Raw genomic sequence first — 18,528 nt, 5'->3', positions numbered from 1 at the left:
TTTTATTTATGCTGTTAAAGATATAATAAATGAGGAAGCTATAAGTGATTGAAGGGTATATTTAAATTTCTGCGAAATGAATGAGAAGTATTAAGAAAATACGAAGTTTAAAAGAGCGAGCGGTCCCGGGTTCTATTCCCGGTGGGGGCACTCGGTCGAAAAAGTGTAAAAAGCTTTTTCAGGCCATCCATCCTGAATGAGGTTTTCCTGGGTTTGCGTCACTTACACCGGGGTGGTACCTAACATAGAGATCCTAGGCCGCTTCCTTCCTTCCTTCCCCAATCCTTTCTTTCTTCTCTTTCCCGAATAGTGTGCCCGCCGAGGGACGTCATCCCTCAATCGTGACGGGCTAACATGACCATAGATGCCGAAAGCCCAGAAATCTAAGTCCTAACCTGTAAAGTTTAAAAGGAATAAAGATAGTTTAATTTATTGAAATAAGTATCGAGGTGGATACTGAAGTAATTTTAAACGAACTGAAATCGAAACATTTAATTGTACATATGTGTTACAGTACTAAATCACTTTTACTGGTTATATGCTATGGAGTTAACTTGGTCAAGTACGATAACAAGAAAAGAATAATATTTGGGCAGATTATGCGCCTAGGGCGATCTACAAGCTCCTAGGATTTCTCTGATCAAGTTTTCGGGAGAAAATTTTGTAATTCGGTTGCAGGTAAATTGTATCAGTAGTTTAGGTGCATTTTACCGAACTTCTATTATTTAAATCTGGGTTTCCGAGAATATTTAATGATATCGCCACACGTAATCTCAGGTAGAATATGCTGAAACAATGTAGGTTAATGAATTATTGCCCATAAGGGACGTTATTTGTGCTCACATAATCAGAGCATTTACGTGCAGTATGCATGATCTTAGGTTTAATCCGCGATAAATCGTAGAATTCCCAGTGCTAACCCACCATCGTGATGCAGTTAGGAAATTACTTAAGTTCTGGAAGCAAAGACATCGGGAACCAATGAGCTGACTTGACCACATTACTGAGCTTAATGTGTGTCATGTTGGTTTAATTTTAATTGTAAGAAAACTATTTTTATGTTATATTTAATGAAATCATGAATTAATTCTTGCATGTGGTCAGGTATTTTACTTACATGTGCCTCCTGTTCTTTCAGATCCTGATGAAATGGGGAGAATATTCGAACGATGTACAATTCATTCTACAAAGATCAGCTTTGGACAAATCAACTCAACCCGCCGGACCAAAGCCGAAACCCACAGATCCACTCCATGGCTTCACCCCTCCAGCTCCCAACGTGGAGAATTTCCCGAAGACATCGCAGCCAGCCAAAGATATAAAGAAAAGCCTTACCTTCAGTGGAGGTCATCACTCGGATGTTCCTTTCAAGGAGGCAAGGAAAGACCGCAAGGACAATGTGGGGATTGTGAAGGGAGTACCGCAACAGAAACCTCGGGAAGGTGTCTTGCTGGAAGTTCGCGATGAACCAGCAAAATATCACCCTCATCATGGAGGGAGTGATCCACAAACAATGGACACAATAGACAATGATCATCCGCAACAGTGGAGTGAGAAAAATTTATTGTACGCGAGATCAAAACTCGAGCAACAGCAGCAAAACATTCGTCATTCGCCTAGTCAGGGAGGACCTACTAGTGTTGTGAGTTCTGCAGCCATTAATTCCAGTGATAATAGGACTTCACCGCAAAAGCAATCAGCCTACGGCCACAACAATAGATATCACGAACATGGCGGTGGCAATAGTACTCACGGACACCATAGTGGCAGTGCTCAGAAACGAGAACCGATGCCCCCGCCTTACAGAGACCCTCCACGACCAACGTCTCCCAGTCGAAACAGGACCCCTCCACGGGAACTCCCACCCTATCGAGACCCTCCTCCGCCCACGCCGAATTCTTCGTCGCCATATTCGCAATATAGTCCTTCGTCCAATTATCAGCATATAAGGACTACACACAGTGCACAACCTTCTCCTGCAGGGAGTCAAGATATGTCACTCGTCCGAGAGATTACTCCACGGGATTCGCCCAAATCGGGGACTCCGGAACGTATGGAGGCAAATACCACCAGTATAGGGGGAAAATCTCCGAAAACTAGAAGGAATTTGTTGAAGGTATGTATGTATGAATAACGTACAATAGTATGAGAAATAGTGTAGAAGTAAGTACTGGGCTGTTTTTCTAGAAATGGCAACGTATTTGGTAAATGAAAAGTACGATAACATATTTACAATTATCTGGCAGGCGTTGTATGTGATTGAGTGTATCATTTTGTATTAGTGTTCGAAGAGAGCGCGCTACCCCAGGAAAGAAGTAGGGATTATCACGAAACATTTCCCTCATAGTTGTTCTTTCAGGTTTGGATACAAAGGGCCTATCCAGTTGCAATAATGTGAACATACTTTGGGATAGATGGCTGAAATTCAGCTCAAATATAGAAGAGACTATGTAGTTGCTATATTCCAAAAGCAAATTGTTCTAAAGTGGATATAACATACTAAACATCACGAAACATAAACATTAAAGTCAATGGAAAATCAATTTAAAAAAATGAAGTCGTCCACTTATCTCAAGAACTACAATAAGGAGATGGCTAATTGAAAGCTTATTGCAAAGACATAATAAAGAGCTTAAAAACGATGTATAGAGCTGTCAAAAGTCAAATTGTTTGAGTAAAATCAATAATAATGATAAAGTATATGCATCTGCGAATTACCCAGGGTGCCCCACGCGGAGGTTACGTGCTTGAAATATCTCTCATCTGGATTTGGAATCTCAAGATTCGATTTAGGATGTAACGTGACCTTTGACCTGATTACGTGATTGATACATTCTGTTTTTTATGGCAAACCGGATAGGCCGTTTTAGTCAAAGAAATTGTCTGGCGATTAAAGGGATCCCTTCAACCTCACTTCTGCAAGACGTTCTAGACTTTACGTTGTATATAGCGATGAAAGTCACATTATCACACTTCTGAGATATCAACTTTTTAAGTGCTTGGACGTACATCGATTTTGTTTTTTAAATGTTTTACATAGGACTCAAAGCTTTTTCTGTGGCAAATGAGTATACGTCTAGAAACCTCATGCTGACCACTACCGATTGACGCCATAACATAAAAAGAGTTAAAAATGGATTTTCATCGTTCTTCTCACGTACTCCTCATATGGCACCTAGCGTTATCGTGGAACTTGATTGAAGATGTGGACTCTTTAGCCTAGTAGCAGGGCGCACATGTTGGTCCAGGTACTGAACATAGTAAACAGCATTAGCTGGTGTGTCTTGTGGAAAACCACACCATGCACAAGGATAACTCCTTGATGGTAATATGTCAGTATCGTCATCATTTTCACATTTATCAACTCTTGTTTCGATTTCTTCGGACATGGTGAAGAGTGGTTAGGTCATTTATTTGATTACCGTTTCAACTCAGGATTGTAGGATCTAGTATTGAATGCAAACAGCTTAAGTAATAGTCTTATAAATAAATTGAAGAGGTACTCTCCTTTTTCTTCTGTATCTTGTTACCGATACCTTGTTACCTGGCCGATATTTCTGGAGTTTCGTCTGTTATAGAGGAATGAGGACTGTGCGGCAATTTTAACACATGGGGTTTGTCAATTGCGCATAGCTTGTCATCCGCCACCTATGGTGCTAGTTATATGTAAACACGAATGTCAACTCGTTTAGAAGACTGGTCGTCTGCTCAGTTATTCGATTTCTGTGGACAAAACATATAACCGCGGCTGAAAATCTCCGGCAGCTGATAAGAGGTTTATGGAGAGACTGTAATGTCTCGTCAGCATGTTGCAGAATGGTATCGAAAGTTTTGGTTGGTAGAGAAAAACGTCATCGACGAGGAACGCAGTGGCCGACCCAGCACGCCATCAACAAATTTGAACCTAGCTAGGACATCATCGACTACCCTTTCTTCAGCCCGGACCTCGCTCCAAGCGACTTTCACCTGTTCTCGCACTTGAAGGAGCATATAGAAGGCCATCACTTCACTTCAGACGAGGAGGTGAAATGCTTCGTAACGGCGTGGCTGAACACGCAAGGACAGGATTTTTACCAGGAGGTAATCTTCAAACTCACCCCACGATGCAACAAGTGCTTCAACCGATATGCAGACTATGTCGAAAAATAACCTAATGTGTGTACTATCTGTTGGCTGTATTGGTTGTATGAAATAGTATATACACGTTTCACTGCAGGCTTTGTAACCTTACTTTCCGATTACTCCTCGTAGTATTCAACGACACAACTATAACCAGAACTTCGGGTAACAGACTTGTAATTCCAATGTGTTGTCTTTTTTAGGAATTTAAGTCTCATCCAACTGCAGAGACGGAGCACCACCGCAGTCCCCAGCAGGAGGCTGTTCGCTATAATGATCAGTATCGAGAACTCCTTAGATTAGTAAATTATCAGCGAGAGAAAATTAGTGCTCAACAAGCGGAATTGACAAAGGTAAGCACATTACACACTGCAGGGTGTGCGTTTATATGTGAAGTGTGCAAATTTTTTTCAAAATAAGAACCGAAGCGTTACTGGTCTCGTAATGAATGTAGTTGTTCTCAGCTAATCAGCTAGGTGAATTCTACGTTGTCCATCGTTTCAAGAACTGGCAACATTGTTCTCGTCCTCAGGGTAAAGTAAGAGAGACTAGAAACAGAAGCCTTTATTATATATGTGTTGGCAGGAAGGGGGCGAAGTTTGATTGGTCAATGGCGATGTCTAATCAGCTTTAGTCGGTGGCCTCATACTTTACCCTGAAGACGAGAACAATGTTGCCAGTTCTCGAAACGTTGCACGACGTGGAATTCGCCTTGGTGATTCCCCGAGAACAACTGTATTAAAGACTTTTTATTATGATTTTAATAGTAAGAAAGATCTTTAACATGACTTTTCGTAAATTCACAACTTTTCGTTATTATCGTATTATTATCGTAATTTCCCCCTTTCCCCTGTTCCTGTACTGTAAGTAATGTAATTAATCAAAGTAGTAATAAAAATATAACTGAAAACAAGTCTTCTCAGGCTAGCAGCCAGCTAAATCCTGTTGCATCTTGCAGTGTTTCGAGGGCTGACATTGTCCTCATCTTCAGGCAAATATGATGGGGCAATAGAGTGCGTGGAATATATACTTTATGTGTGTGTGATTGGGCTCTTTTGATTAGCGGTTGAAATTATGGCTTTTGATTGGTACTTGAAGTGGCGGGATATGATTGGTTTCAGAAACCACCAATCAGAAGAGCCAAATCACACATACATAAAGTACATATTCCATGCTTTTTTTTTTTTCCATCATGATATTTGCCTGAAGATGAAGACAATGTCAGACGCCGAAACAGTATTTACCTGGCTGCTAGTCCGAGAAGATCTGTTTGCAATACGTCGCCAGGAAAGGTTCAATGGAAGAATGTAACTGGTTTTTTAATATATATATATATTTAATATCAATGGTTTCTTTAATAGGAGAATGAACAGAAGATAACAAAAGGTATTTTGTATTGGGATGAAGGTGAAGGGCAAATAATGTAAATGAGTAAGAAGCCGAGCTGTAAGAGAGTCTGTGATTTTTGTTTATATTTACTATTGAGGTTAGAGTATATATCGCGGGTGGGTGGGTAAAGTGCGTTAAGTCAGAAATCGCCCGAATTGAGTTATGATAAACACTGGAGAGAGGGAAGTGAGATGAATGTGTGTGTATAGTGTAATAAGTCATAATGGCAATAGTGGTGAAGATATGAAGAAGTGTATTTTGAGTTATCAGATCGGAACAGAAATGAGTGTGTCGAATGCGTTACGTCATGGTGTTCATAACTTATCACATAAGACACAGTGTAAAAATATGATTGTGGGTGTGCAAAATGTGTTATGTCGACACTGTGCTGACAAAACGCATTTTACACCGATATTTTTAAAATTTAATTCATAACTTGACGCATTCTGTACTAGCTTGGAAACATTAAGGAACGAAAACAATACTTCAATAAATGATTTTACCTTTTGAAAATACTAATGTTCTTCAACAGAAATGTTTTATTGAGTACTGTTCAAAGCCCATAAGGAAATGCTCAATAAGATAAGAACTCAAGCAAGGGTGATGAAGAGAAACAAGAGGGTACTATGACTTTAGGATTGCTGCAACAACACTGTTCACTGGTAGCGGTGTGTACTTTAACCCTGAAACAATCGGAAAACCGCAAGCTCGGTGAGGACAATTGAATATCAGGAAATGAGATTGTTGTATACTGAGTAGCCATGCATGTTATTTTAATATTGTGTAGAAACTAGTTGTTGTGTTTGATCTAGTGCTTTCTAGAATACTATTACTCGACATGAGTGCACGGGGGGCGAAATTGCTACGGTAGGCTTTTTAAAAACCTGCGAAACATGAGGAAAATGTAAAGAAGGTTCAAATATGAGGAAGTAAATAGCGCTATTCTATTTTACAATAAAGTTACTTGCCTGTTCCTTGAATGCAGTAAATGTTTGTGCGATAAGATTATAGTTTGGGTAGAACATTGACGCATATGCTGATTTGGTTTATGTGGAGTTCGTTTGCTTCAGAAATAATAAATTGAAGCTATGATATGAGGGATTTTATTTAGGTAAATTTTAGCTTTTCCAGTTAAGAATATACTAGAAATGGTAACGGTTCACATTATGTTCTACCCAGAAAAACAAGTTGTTCTTTGTGCATCGAATCCATAGTTGCGTGGGGTCTAGAAGACAAATAGCTACCTAGGTACGAAAGCCATTATTGTTACAGGGATTAAAATGTAATATAGTTCTAATAATAGTAGAAGTATTAAGGATTTTTGTATTATTAGTTCATAACAGTAAATGGTCTCATTCTTAGATATACAGTTGTGCTGTTGTTCTTGAACAAAGTGAAGTGTTTGAATGTGAACTGTACATTTTGGAACTGAAGAAACGATGTAATTGGGATTAAACTGTATTTCAGTACTATTAGTAGTAGCAGTATTTGAAGGAGTTTTATAGTATTATTGTCGGAATGTATTGAAAGTAATGACATAACACATTTTACACGCGCACATTCAGTTTAGAGTAAGTCGTTATTTTGTATGCATGCTAACAATAATTCTATGAAAATCCTTGAAATACTGATTTGTTCCGAATGACGTGTTTTCAAGTCGTTATAAACAGTCTAATTAACATGAAGAGTTACAACAGTTTGTCATTTTCGCAAAACCGGATTTTGGATTTATGTTTGAACTTTCAAATGCAATTTGTCCAAAATACTGATTTTTGACTTAACGCACTTTACCCGCCCACCCGCCATACGTCAAGTGTTTCTGTGACATATGTTTTAGTTGCTGTTTTTGGTAATATTTGTCGACCTAGAATAAATGTGGTAATAGTAAAGAGGACCACTCTTAATGAAACATCTTAATATTTTGTTTTCAGTATGATGCAGAAATTGTTTATTGGGAAAATAAAGCGCGGGAACAGCAGCATCATTTGGAATATATAGCTCAAGAAACTGCCCACATGGATGCAGCGAACAGACATAATGAAGAACAGGTGAGTGATCCACCTCTCTCACTCAGTATTTTTAGTTGATTTTCATGTTTGAATATTCATATACACTACCACTCAAAAGTTTTCGAACACTCCGGATTTTTGTAAGCATCTACTGTGGTCCTATTATTTTAGCGCGAGATCCTTTACTGCCCTGCATCAGACGTACTCTTGCCTAGAGCATAGAATTTGACGACAGTTGAATTGAGGTCTGAGAGGTGCTGCAGTTGATGTGTCAAATTATAATTCTTAAAACTGAGGCTAAAAAAGAACGTTTCATATAGATATTACATAGATAAACAAAACTGTGCAAGGCGAGGCAACAGATTAGTTTTGTCAAACGATGTAGATACAGTGAGTGGGGAAAGCAGTGACAGAAATATGAAAGAAAAATTAGTTTTCCGAATTTTGCAGTTGAGCTATTCCATGTGAAATCAACCAAATTTTCAGAAGAAGAAAAAAAAAAAAAGAAAGAAAAAAAACCGTCATCTCAGAATTTGATGAAACTTGGTGTACGTGTAAGCCCATATGAGAGATGATCATACGCCAGATTTTAGCCCTGTACCCCCTGTAGTTTTAGAGTACAAGGTGGTAAAAAATTGAAAAATTTGATGTTGTTTGTAGAACCTTCGTAGCTTCAATTGGTCATACTCCCGAAATATTGAGCTAGAGAGAAAGGTAATATACGATTTTGAAGAGGAAAGAATAGGCTACAAGATATGTCAGGAACATTTAATTTGAAAATCAGATATCATTTTCCGGGAAATACCGGAAAAAATTTGGATCCGTGATATCTCAGAAAGTGCGCATTTGATTTCCTTGAAATTGTTTACCAAGGTAGCGCCATATGTCCGGCACAAGTGTGCCAAATGTCAGCTGGGGCCAAAAGTGGACCTAGAGTCTAAATGATGTTCTTGTGATCATGTCGGGAGAGACACCTGGGATGCCAATGTGGCAACTTGACAATTTGTCAGTACTGGTGAAGTAAGGTGTAACCGACCTAGCAGTAATGTTTTTCTGGTGCAGTCTGTAATTCAGTAATACTGTGGGGATCTTTGGAACATTCCATTATCAGTCGTAGTACATTGCAGTGATCTAAATATGTGAACATTCTGGAAGCCTTCAAAGACCGTATACAAATCAGATCATGACTCCACGCCAATTGTACAACTTAGCCACGAATGACAGCAAGAATTGTAAAATGGTGTTTGTGTACTGCACAGAGGGAAACATGAAGACGAAGCCACCTTCGTAAAGAATAGATTTGATGCAACTCGACAGATTCCTGGAACCCGTAAATTTTACTCTGTGGTTTCTATGTCTCAAAGAAGCAGGTCGCAATGAGGCAATATTCTTCTAAACCAGACTTTAAGGAAGAGTTTGTAATTGCAGCAGATGGCTCACAGGCTGGCATTACCATTGTTAGAATCAGGAGCTTTGTTATTTACACCTATGGTGGCTTTTGGTGGCTTGCTTGTGTTGTGCAAGTCGACGAGACATGAAACAGCAAAGTTGTGTTTTCTGAGACCTCATTGACCAGCATCTTTCTTTGTATATCCAGATATACCAGATGCGCTCTCACTGCCTCTTGTGACATGATCTCTTTTGTTGATCCCATAACTGCAACTAGTCGTACATACACGCTCAGCAACAGAGATGGAAAAAGCCAGTCGACTGCTTCAACACGGGCACCATTGACAACTTCCAGCAGGTCAGTAATAGCTAAATATTTTCACCTTATTTCACCAGTATTGACAAATTGGCAAGTTGCCACGTTGGCACCCCAGGTGTGTCTCCCGACTGTCACATGAAAATCATTGTAGACTCCAGGCCCATTCTTGGCCCAAATTGATATTTGGCACACTTATGCTGGACATATGGGGCTACCTTGGTACCCAATTTCAAGGAAATCAATTGGGCCAGGGATCCAAAATTTTCCCGGAATTTCCCAGAAATTGATATTTGATTTTCAAATAAATGTTCCTGACATATCTTATAGCTTATTCTTTCCTCTTCAAAATGGTATATTATTTTTCTCTCTAGCTCAATATTTACGGGAGATATGACCAATTGAAGCGAACAAGATTCTACAAAAAACATAAAATCTGTCTATTTTTTACCATCCTGTACTCTGAAACAGGAGGTACAGGACTACAATTTTTTTCATGATCGTCTCTCATAGGGGCCTACATGTACACCAAGTTTCATCAAAATCTGACACGATGTCATTTCACATGGAATGACCCAGTTCTTTATACTTTATAGATAAGCTGGCTTTCAAAAGCTAAAATGCCATTCTTTGAAAAATGTTTACAGCGGTCAGTATTCATCCTTCTCTGCTCAATTGTAGCTCAGTGGAAGCGTATATGTAATGTTCGTCGTTACTATTTCAACAAGCAACAGTGGAGCACACGAAACCATCGTAAACACTTTTCAGAGTATGGTATTTTTTTGGCGTTTTAAACGTTAGCGTATCAATAAGCTTATAAAGAACTGCAAAATTTGGAAAAGTACTTTTTTTTTTTTTTTTTTTTTTTTCAAATTTTTGTCACTGCATTGACCCTCTAGGTCTACACTTTCCAGATAATACTAATATCTTGCCTCACCTTCCACTCATTTGTTTATACTATGCAATATCTATATCAAATTGTCTGTTTTGATTTCAATTTTAAGAATTATAGTTTGACATATCATCTGCAGTAACTCTCAGACCTCGATTCAACTGTCGTCAAATTTGATGCTATAGGAAGGAGTACCTCTGATGCAGGGCGGGAAAGTTCTCGTGCCAAAATAATAGGATCACAGTAGATGCTTACATAAATCCGAGGTGTTCTAAAACTTCATAAGGTAAACGCACCGGATTTCGACAGGTTAAGGACATTTTTTTTTTAATCAATCACTTATTGTGTTCATAATATTGGTCGGTGTTGGCCCATTTTTTCCTTGAACTGTACAGTCCCTACTAATACTAAAAGTCACTTCAAGGCTCAAATGTTAATTTTAAATTTTTTTTATGAAACTGGAACTCGCCAATGGAACCCGAATTCGACACACTTCACCTGTTTTCGACAGTTGCGGTACCAGAATTCAACACCTTCAATTATATCCATGTAAAACATTAAGTAGGCATTATTAATAATAGTAATCACTTCTCAGCTTCAAATATTGTATTATTATTTTGCAGAAAGTATCAGACGGGCAAAAGAACACAACTTAAGTTTTTTGAACTGAGTAGTTACTTCGATGATCCTCAATTCGACAATGCAGGAAGCTGATTTTTACACCCCATCTCGAACTGAGGTTACAAGTATCGGAGAATGATGCAACAAATAGCATTATGAAAGACTTTGAACATATGTTTAGATATTCAATTAAAATTATATTTGAACTACTGGGCATGAATTCAACAACCTTGTCGAAATCCGGTTCACGTTACAATTAAAGGCTCGTGTTTTCGACAACCCCCCATTCATCACAACCTTTGTATTCACAGAAGAAAACAAAACACACTGATTGAATCTCCTTTACAAGTACCACTATTTGCTTAAAGCAAACCTAACTTTAATAAAAGTCTTACAAAAATAACTTGCCGTCTTATGATTTTCTTAAGATAATGTGCTTTTTCTCGAAGAATGCGTCACACACACGCAACAATGTACTTCTTTTCTCCATACGTATGAGTCATCTACTGTAACCGCGCTTTTGACACGAGAAAAGACGCTCCCATAATGTTCCACTTCTATGCACGATTGCAGAGATGACCTCGTGCGCTTATTTCACAACATTTAAGCATACGTATGTCGAATTCAGGTACGTTTACCTTATATAGGGGAAGGCTTGTATTGGTATGCAAATTTTCCTCATACCTATTCCATCTATCAGTATAAAATTTGGTACACACATTTCGTATCCCCTATAGTATTTTTCGAGATACATTTGGTTTGTGTACTTTTACCCGGGGCTACTTCAGAGGGGTCCAAAGTTGATGAGAGGGATTTCTGGATGGAATTTTCCCGACATTCTCCCATTTTTCCCTGTTCAAGTACGTATGGGCCCCAATACATACTACCTCTGGAAAGCTTGTTTCATGTCGAAGAGAATGAATTATAAACCATGACTTTCCAATGAACAATGTTGATGCAATAACTATTTCACTGCGAGTCTATGATTTTTATACTAACAGGGTTAATGGGCCAAGAGACTTACCCCGTAGTCCATGGCATCTAATTTTTTTTTTTGTACATGAATATATATCTTTGTTATGCTTATCGAATGGACTAGGTTTGAGTCGGATGTATGGATGACAGGCTCATGTTCGTTCCTTGTCAATATGATGTGCTTATTCCGTAGAAAATATGAAAACTCGATTTAGGGGCCAGGGGCCGCGGTGCCTCAGTGGTAGAGCGTTCACCTCTGGTGCTTGGGGTCCTGGATTCAATCCCAGCCCCCACCAAGTGAACTTTGTGGTGGACAAACACCGTGTGCGTGGGTTTTCTCGGGGTTCTCCCGTTTCCTCCCACTTTTCTTCATTCCACCATTTCATTCATTACTCGTCATCACCGTCTCCTTTAGCCTAATCGGCATAACCGTGGGACGTAAAACTTAAAGATTTCATTCTATTTTTTTCGATTTAAGGGCCGTTCAAAAATGTTGTGGTCCCTGATCCAAAAGTTAATTATTGACCAAGATCGCAATCTTTATATATATATTTCCTCTGACATATTCTGTGGGGCGAATTTCGTTTGAACCGAGCAGTGTGTACGGGATGTGTTTTAATTGATTTTCTTCCTATACATGTATAGGCTGGATGAAAATTACTGACCGCTGTCACTTCATAGGCATGAATGAGAGCCAAGTATACTCGGTAGATGAAAAAGTACTAAAATTGAGTCGGAGATTTCAAGCGTTCCTGAGTTCAACGAAATGTTTACGGAAGTGGTGCAACTGTATAGATTCAAATTTAAGTGACACATTGCAGGAGTGTACAAAGGTGTTTCCAATGACTGCGTCAAACCTGTGATGACGATGCGTTGGTGTAACGAACAGTAATGATATGATTGAAAGTGTTTCTTGAAGGCAGATACGGCGTTCAAGACAGCCCTGATTCAGGATGACTCGTAAACTGACAATTGCACAATTTAACTTTTTTTTTTTTTTCTCTCGCGCTGGATCATTCTTGAATTGCGAGTATGTCAGTCAAGTAAGTAAACTATGCTACGAAGCCATGTTCCACATCCTGCGTAACATTCATGGGTTCCATAGTGCGGTAGATTTTAGAGTATTTGCTCCACGGCTGTGAGTGAAAAGGTGACAACTCTCAGGACGGATCGTCAGTATGGACGAAACCTGGACTCGCTAATATCAAGTACGCTTATAGCAGCAATTCTATAAGTGGAAGCAATCCTGTATCTTCTCACCCAAAAAAGATGTTTCTTGCGAAAGGTCGTGGTGAAGGTAACGCAGATTGTGGTATACGACATCCAATAGGATAATCGTGCACATTCCGTACATCACGGACAGACAGTCAATGTATCTTATTAGCAATTTCTTGTAACATTACTTTCGTCCCGCACTCAGAAGTTATGGCAACGACGCCTATCATGTTGCATAACCGGTAATTAAAGATTCTCGAACATTCGCTGTATTCCCTGGATATAAGTCCATACGTTTACAATTTTTTCGCCAAGATAAAGAACCACTTCTCAGACAGCACTGCGACACAAGAGAAACCAAAGGCTGTTTGTGGGAAACAATACAAAAACGAGTGTACAGACTATGTATACCTTTCACATATGTAACGAAAGATCGTAGACATGACGGGAGATTCCATTGACGCAATACAACTGGTATTTACTGTATAATAAATAGGTGAGAATTATAGCACAGGGTGTCTATCGGTCACGAATGTCACGAGAAAGTCACGAAATCAGAAAATGGTCATGAAAGTCACGAATAAGTCACGAAATTTAGCTTTTAGATCAGATTTTTTTTATTTGTACAAATGTAAGTACAGATTGGAAAATTTTGTTCTATAAAACGTTAAAATTCATCACCAAAAATGTCTGTGGTCGGGTTTAGACGCTTCCAAATCGCAAGCATGAATGAAAATTCGGCGTAATTCGCATCCAAATTCGCTCTTCAAAATGGTAGAAAATTTTATGATTTGGTAAAGAAAAGGTCACGAAATTTCATTTTGGAAGTTAGTAGACACCCTGTAGCAGTATTGCTACTATTAGTTATCGAGCTTTGTGTGTGTCTCCTACAAAGCAAGGACCATGCAACTAACAGGCTCACCCTGTATATATATAATAACGTTCTTTGTTCGTATCTGAAAAACGTCCTTCCTATACGTAAATTACGATGATTTGTATATTGTATAATCAATGTATTTTATAATTGATTACGTCATTTCATTTTCCAGCTGCGGGCTTTATCTCACGTAGAAGAGGAACACGAAATTGTTAAACAACAAGAGAAAACATTGAAGTCAGAAATTACTTTGTTACGCTCAAAACTAGCCAATTGTGAGACGGAACTCCTTCAGTGCAAAAACAAAATCAGGTAAAAATAAAATTTCCTTATCCTGCTTATTTTTGTTTTCTTCTGTTTTTAATCATCCTAAGAGCAAACAAAATGTTCTTCTCAATTTTCATTATAAGTAAAATCAAGCTGAAAGGTACGTTTCACACATGTATATTGATGCAGAATGTTTGAAAAGCAGAAAGAACAGTAATACAGATTTATCATTTTCTGGTAAAGTATAGTTGAAATATATTCGAGTGATGTGTTCGTTTGTAACGCTTCTTCTTTATATATCTTTACTCCTGTGTTAGAATTTACAGAAGGTTGTTCGTTTTATATCGGACCATTTTTGACTGGTACTCACCTCAAAAGGTACCACACCGCTATCACCGATCATGTTTTATTGGACCCCAGCATTGTGGACTATCACACGACATCGCAGTTTCCATTGCACCAAGCTCCGGCGCAGAACAGATACCGTATGATAATTCTGTTCCACTTCTCCCTGCAAGTTTTGTGTAGACCATCCAGGATTTTCAGGCGACAATGTTGAAGACGTTGTTTGAACAGTTCTAATACGCAAAAATCCATTGAACTTGGATCTTTGCTTTTCACAGTAATGTCTTCAAACGAAATGATACGAATTCCTAATTCCTCTACCATTTCCTGATACGAAGTTATATTCTGATTGTATGACTTGAAGCTATGTCCATATGGATCATCACCTGGTTTGCATCCATTCCATACAATTATGGGATGTCTCTCCAAAAGTAAGTGTCAGATTGGGTTCTTGGAAGTATCTTGCATTCACTTTCACGTTTTTTCCACCTTGCACATCACCAACTTACCCTCATATCTGAATCTCGTAACAACCATAAAGCCAGAATGGAAACTTCCCCTGCACGGATGAACAAAGTTACTGCGCCCGTTGTTGTCAATGTCATGGTATGTGATCGCCAGAATGTGACCACCAGCAATGAGATGATCATATGATTCATCCATTGTAACAACTTTCTTCCATTTGGAATCCGCCAGGTACTTTTCATACATTTTCCTGCAATTCTAGTTCAGCAGTGTAACACGATAGCAGGTAGTGTATACGTGCCTTCCACACACACTTCCACCTGAGGCGCTTGCGAATTATTTTGTTCACATTTGACGGTGCGAGGTGGAATCTGTGTTCCATATCACGTTGTGTTGGGGAATTGTCTTGGCACGTCAATCTACTGATCCCCTTTAGCACTCTTGGTGTAACTTTGCTTGGATCCCTTCTGTTGGTTTTCGTGGGTAGATGTTTCGCAAGGAAAGCCTTTTGTGTGTAACGGGTAACAATAGCTTTCCCAGTAGTCAGGCCGAGTGTTAACACATTATCCCGACACTGTTTCACAATGCGTACATACGAAAGCTTATCATGGAAAAGGGCCATTACGTAACCCTCCCAATACCGGTTTATTTTCGGTGCCATTTGATAACACTCACGCACCTACAAGGTCAGGCATAACACTGCTCCTGCCAGCAAACCCATAGTTTCAGCATGATACACTAGGTGGGAACACTGAATCGAAAATGGTCAGATATTCAGCGAACAACCTTCTGTATCTGTCCTGTTTTATTTATTTATTGGAAGTGATATTTTTGTTAATGTGCCTTGAATTATGCAGAATTGAAGGAAGTTTGTGTCAAGTAAGAAGGAAGAAAAGAGCACTTCCAATTTATTCTTCTGATTGAGTTAGTGTTTATGAACTCAGAACAGAGAAGTGAACCTTCTAGCGGGCTTCCTTCCCGCTCTTTCCAAATTTATCTTCAGACTCCGAAAAATAGTGAAAAAAGGATAACCTAAAACGCTCTAGGAATATAGAAAGTCAGTTAAGCCAGTACAAGCTATTTTGGGGAGCAAGATACTTTAAACGACATTTACGAGATTTTTTTGTACATGTGATGCTACGTATATAAGGATAACTGAAAGAAATATTAGTACTAGACTGAGGGAACACGTAAGGAAGTCTTGAGAGGAGAAGGAAGGTGTCTCAGGTTTATCAGAGCATTTTCGAGTGACCAAACACTCGGTGAAGATTTTGGAATTTTTGTTTGCCGTGCTACCTCAAAGATTGAAAGAAATATATTTTAAACATATTTCATAAGAGGAATTAGATTCAAAACTGAAAATCGATAAAGGAAGTTCTGATAGGGATTGGTACGGTATCATTACCAACTGTATTAGTCACTATGGTCAGTTCACTAATCTGAGGACATATAGACCATCTGTCCAAAAAGTTCCGAGACTGGTTTTCTTCCCGGCATATAAATGACGTCAGCGCCGTTACTACGGTAGCAGCTTGAACTAAGAAATGTAAACAACTGATGTACATTCAGTAAGTCAGTGTTATAGTAGACGTGCGACCGTCGCGGGTCAATGTTCTTGCGTCACGAAATCGCAGCATTGAACAGTGATTCGATTTCACATTTTACTCAGGAAAACAGCTACAGAGACATTAGAGTCTATGCAAAAGGCTTACGGCGATAATTGTTTAAGTCGTGAACGAGTGTTTCGGCAGTTTAAACGTTTTAGAGAAGGACGAATGTCGCTCGAGAACGTTGACAGAACAGAGTCACATTGAGAAAATTGTAATCTATTGAAAACAGACCGTCGTCTCATGCTGATGGTCCGGAGTGTTTTGATAGGAGAAAACACTGCTAACACTGTTTCTAGCGCGAAAGAAAGAAAAAGAAATGATGTTGTATCAAGCGGTTGCATTCTCCATAGACCGGAGTGTACGGTTAGGGGCACGGTAATTCAAGAGTAATTGCTCTTCTCTGGTACGAGGAGCCCCTGGTTCCTTTCCAGACTACGTGAACTTGTGGTGACATCATCGTATCTGTGGGATTCTCAGCGTTGTCACAGTTGCCTTCTACATTGCCATTCCACCAATTCTTTCGTAATTATTCACTTTCATTGATAAAGTGTCTGCTTTAGTTAAAAGAACATAAAAGTGGGATATAAACTTTTTTTTTAATGGTCAATGAGTTGGAAATCATGGATGTAGGGAAAAGAAGATTTTTTGAAAACGAAATTTGGTGTTAACCCCTTACCGCATGCCGTGCCATATATGGCACACCCTTTTTTCACTTTAGCTTTTTTGTGATTTATCAAAGGCATCAAATTTCCAATACTGATATTTTTTTCCGCTAAAAGAAAAAAAAATCATGCAGAAAGGGGTTAAAGACAATCATAACATACAAAGCAATACAAACATATTCAGGGTGTCTATCGGCCGCAAAAGTCCCGAAATAAATAAAAAATAAAAAATAAAAAAAAAACGGCCATGAAAGTCAAGAAAAAGTTACGAAATTTAGCTTTTGGGTCACGATTTTTTTTATGTGTACAAATGTAAGTAGAACATTTTGTTGAATAAAACGTCAAAATTCACCATCAATAATGTCTGTGGCCTGCTTTAGACGCTACCAAATCGCAAGTAAAGCACGCTTCTATCGCATACGTGAAATCGGCCTAATTCGCAACCAAATTCGCTCTTGAGAATGTATGGTTTGTCAAAGAAAAGGTCACGAAATTTCATTTTAGAATTTTAGTAGACACTCTGACATTCTTGCTAAATAGTATGTATGACACGGCAATATGTTCATAGTTGTGATTAATAAGTGTACTAATTTATGTCGTGGAAAGAATAATTGTATTAATAACTTGAAAGAAAGTAATCTTTGAATATCTTTCATCATAAGCTGGCAACGTTTCCTTGTTTCTCCTGGCATACTGCATATCCAAGTTCTTTTATGTTTGTTTGTTTCTAGATTCCAGGTTTATTATTATTACTTGTGTTTTACGGTAATAAATCTTCTTATTGATTCTTCATAAACTTCTAACTTATCTTTTTAATTTAAACTTCATGATCGAAAGGAAAACTTGCTGCTATTGTGTATGAAATTCTCTGCTTGTCCATCCTGTAGAATAAACGTGATGAGACAAAATCCGTTGTTCCTGTTTCGAAAACATAGTGACACCTTTACGTTAGACCGCTCGCTCACAAGTGACTGTGCTTCCCTCGCTTGTGCGCCTGTCGGTGACGTGGGACGGGCGAGTCTATTTGCTCGGAGGTTAGGTGGGTGTGTCAATAACGTGCGCTATCAGCGCTACTAGTACATTTCATTGCATAGTGTCTCCAGAGCAGTGTTGCCACTATTTAAGTTCCAACCCTCGTATATTCTTTTTACTTGTTACTTCCCTACTCGCATTTATCGTAAAATTTACTTCACATATTATAAACATATCCATCACATTTTCTCTACAGGATGAACAAGCAGAGAATTTCATACATCATGATTTTATGTAACAGTAGCAAGTTTTTCTCTAGATACGGTGAGAAAAAAATGAACAGATTTTATGTCTTTTGGATGTTTTAAGATACGAGAATTTTTGTTTACAGTTACTATACTTATA

At 38.6% G+C, this 18,528-nt stretch overlaps 1 protein-coding gene across 2 annotated transcripts in view; it reads left to right on the top strand.

The window, feature by feature from the left end:
* The window catches only part of RASSF8 (ras association domain-containing protein 8), a 134,253-nt gene that overhangs the window by 98,780 nt on the left and 16,945 nt on the right, over positions 1-18,528 (top strand). For both annotated transcript variants that reach the window (XM_081752613.1, XM_081752614.1), the window contains exons 4-7: positions 1,139-2,116; positions 4,323-4,472; positions 7,440-7,556; positions 13,975-14,114. In XM_081752613.1, the coding sequence (XP_081608739.1) occupies positions 1,139-2,116; positions 4,323-4,472; positions 7,440-7,556; positions 13,975-14,114 (1,385 nt within the window). The remainder of the gene's footprint in view (positions 1-1,138; positions 2,117-4,322; positions 4,473-7,439; positions 7,557-13,974; positions 14,115-18,528) is intronic.

This window comes from Thermobia domestica, chromosome 3, assembly GCF_964235325.1.
Source record: "Thermobia domestica chromosome 3, izTheDome1.hap1.1, whole genome shotgun sequence".
Lineage (NCBI taxonomy): Eukaryota > Metazoa > Arthropoda > Insecta > Zygentoma > Lepismatidae > Thermobia > Thermobia domestica.
Note: the sequence above shows the minus strand (reverse complement) of the source record. Positions and strands in the feature narration are given on the sequence as shown.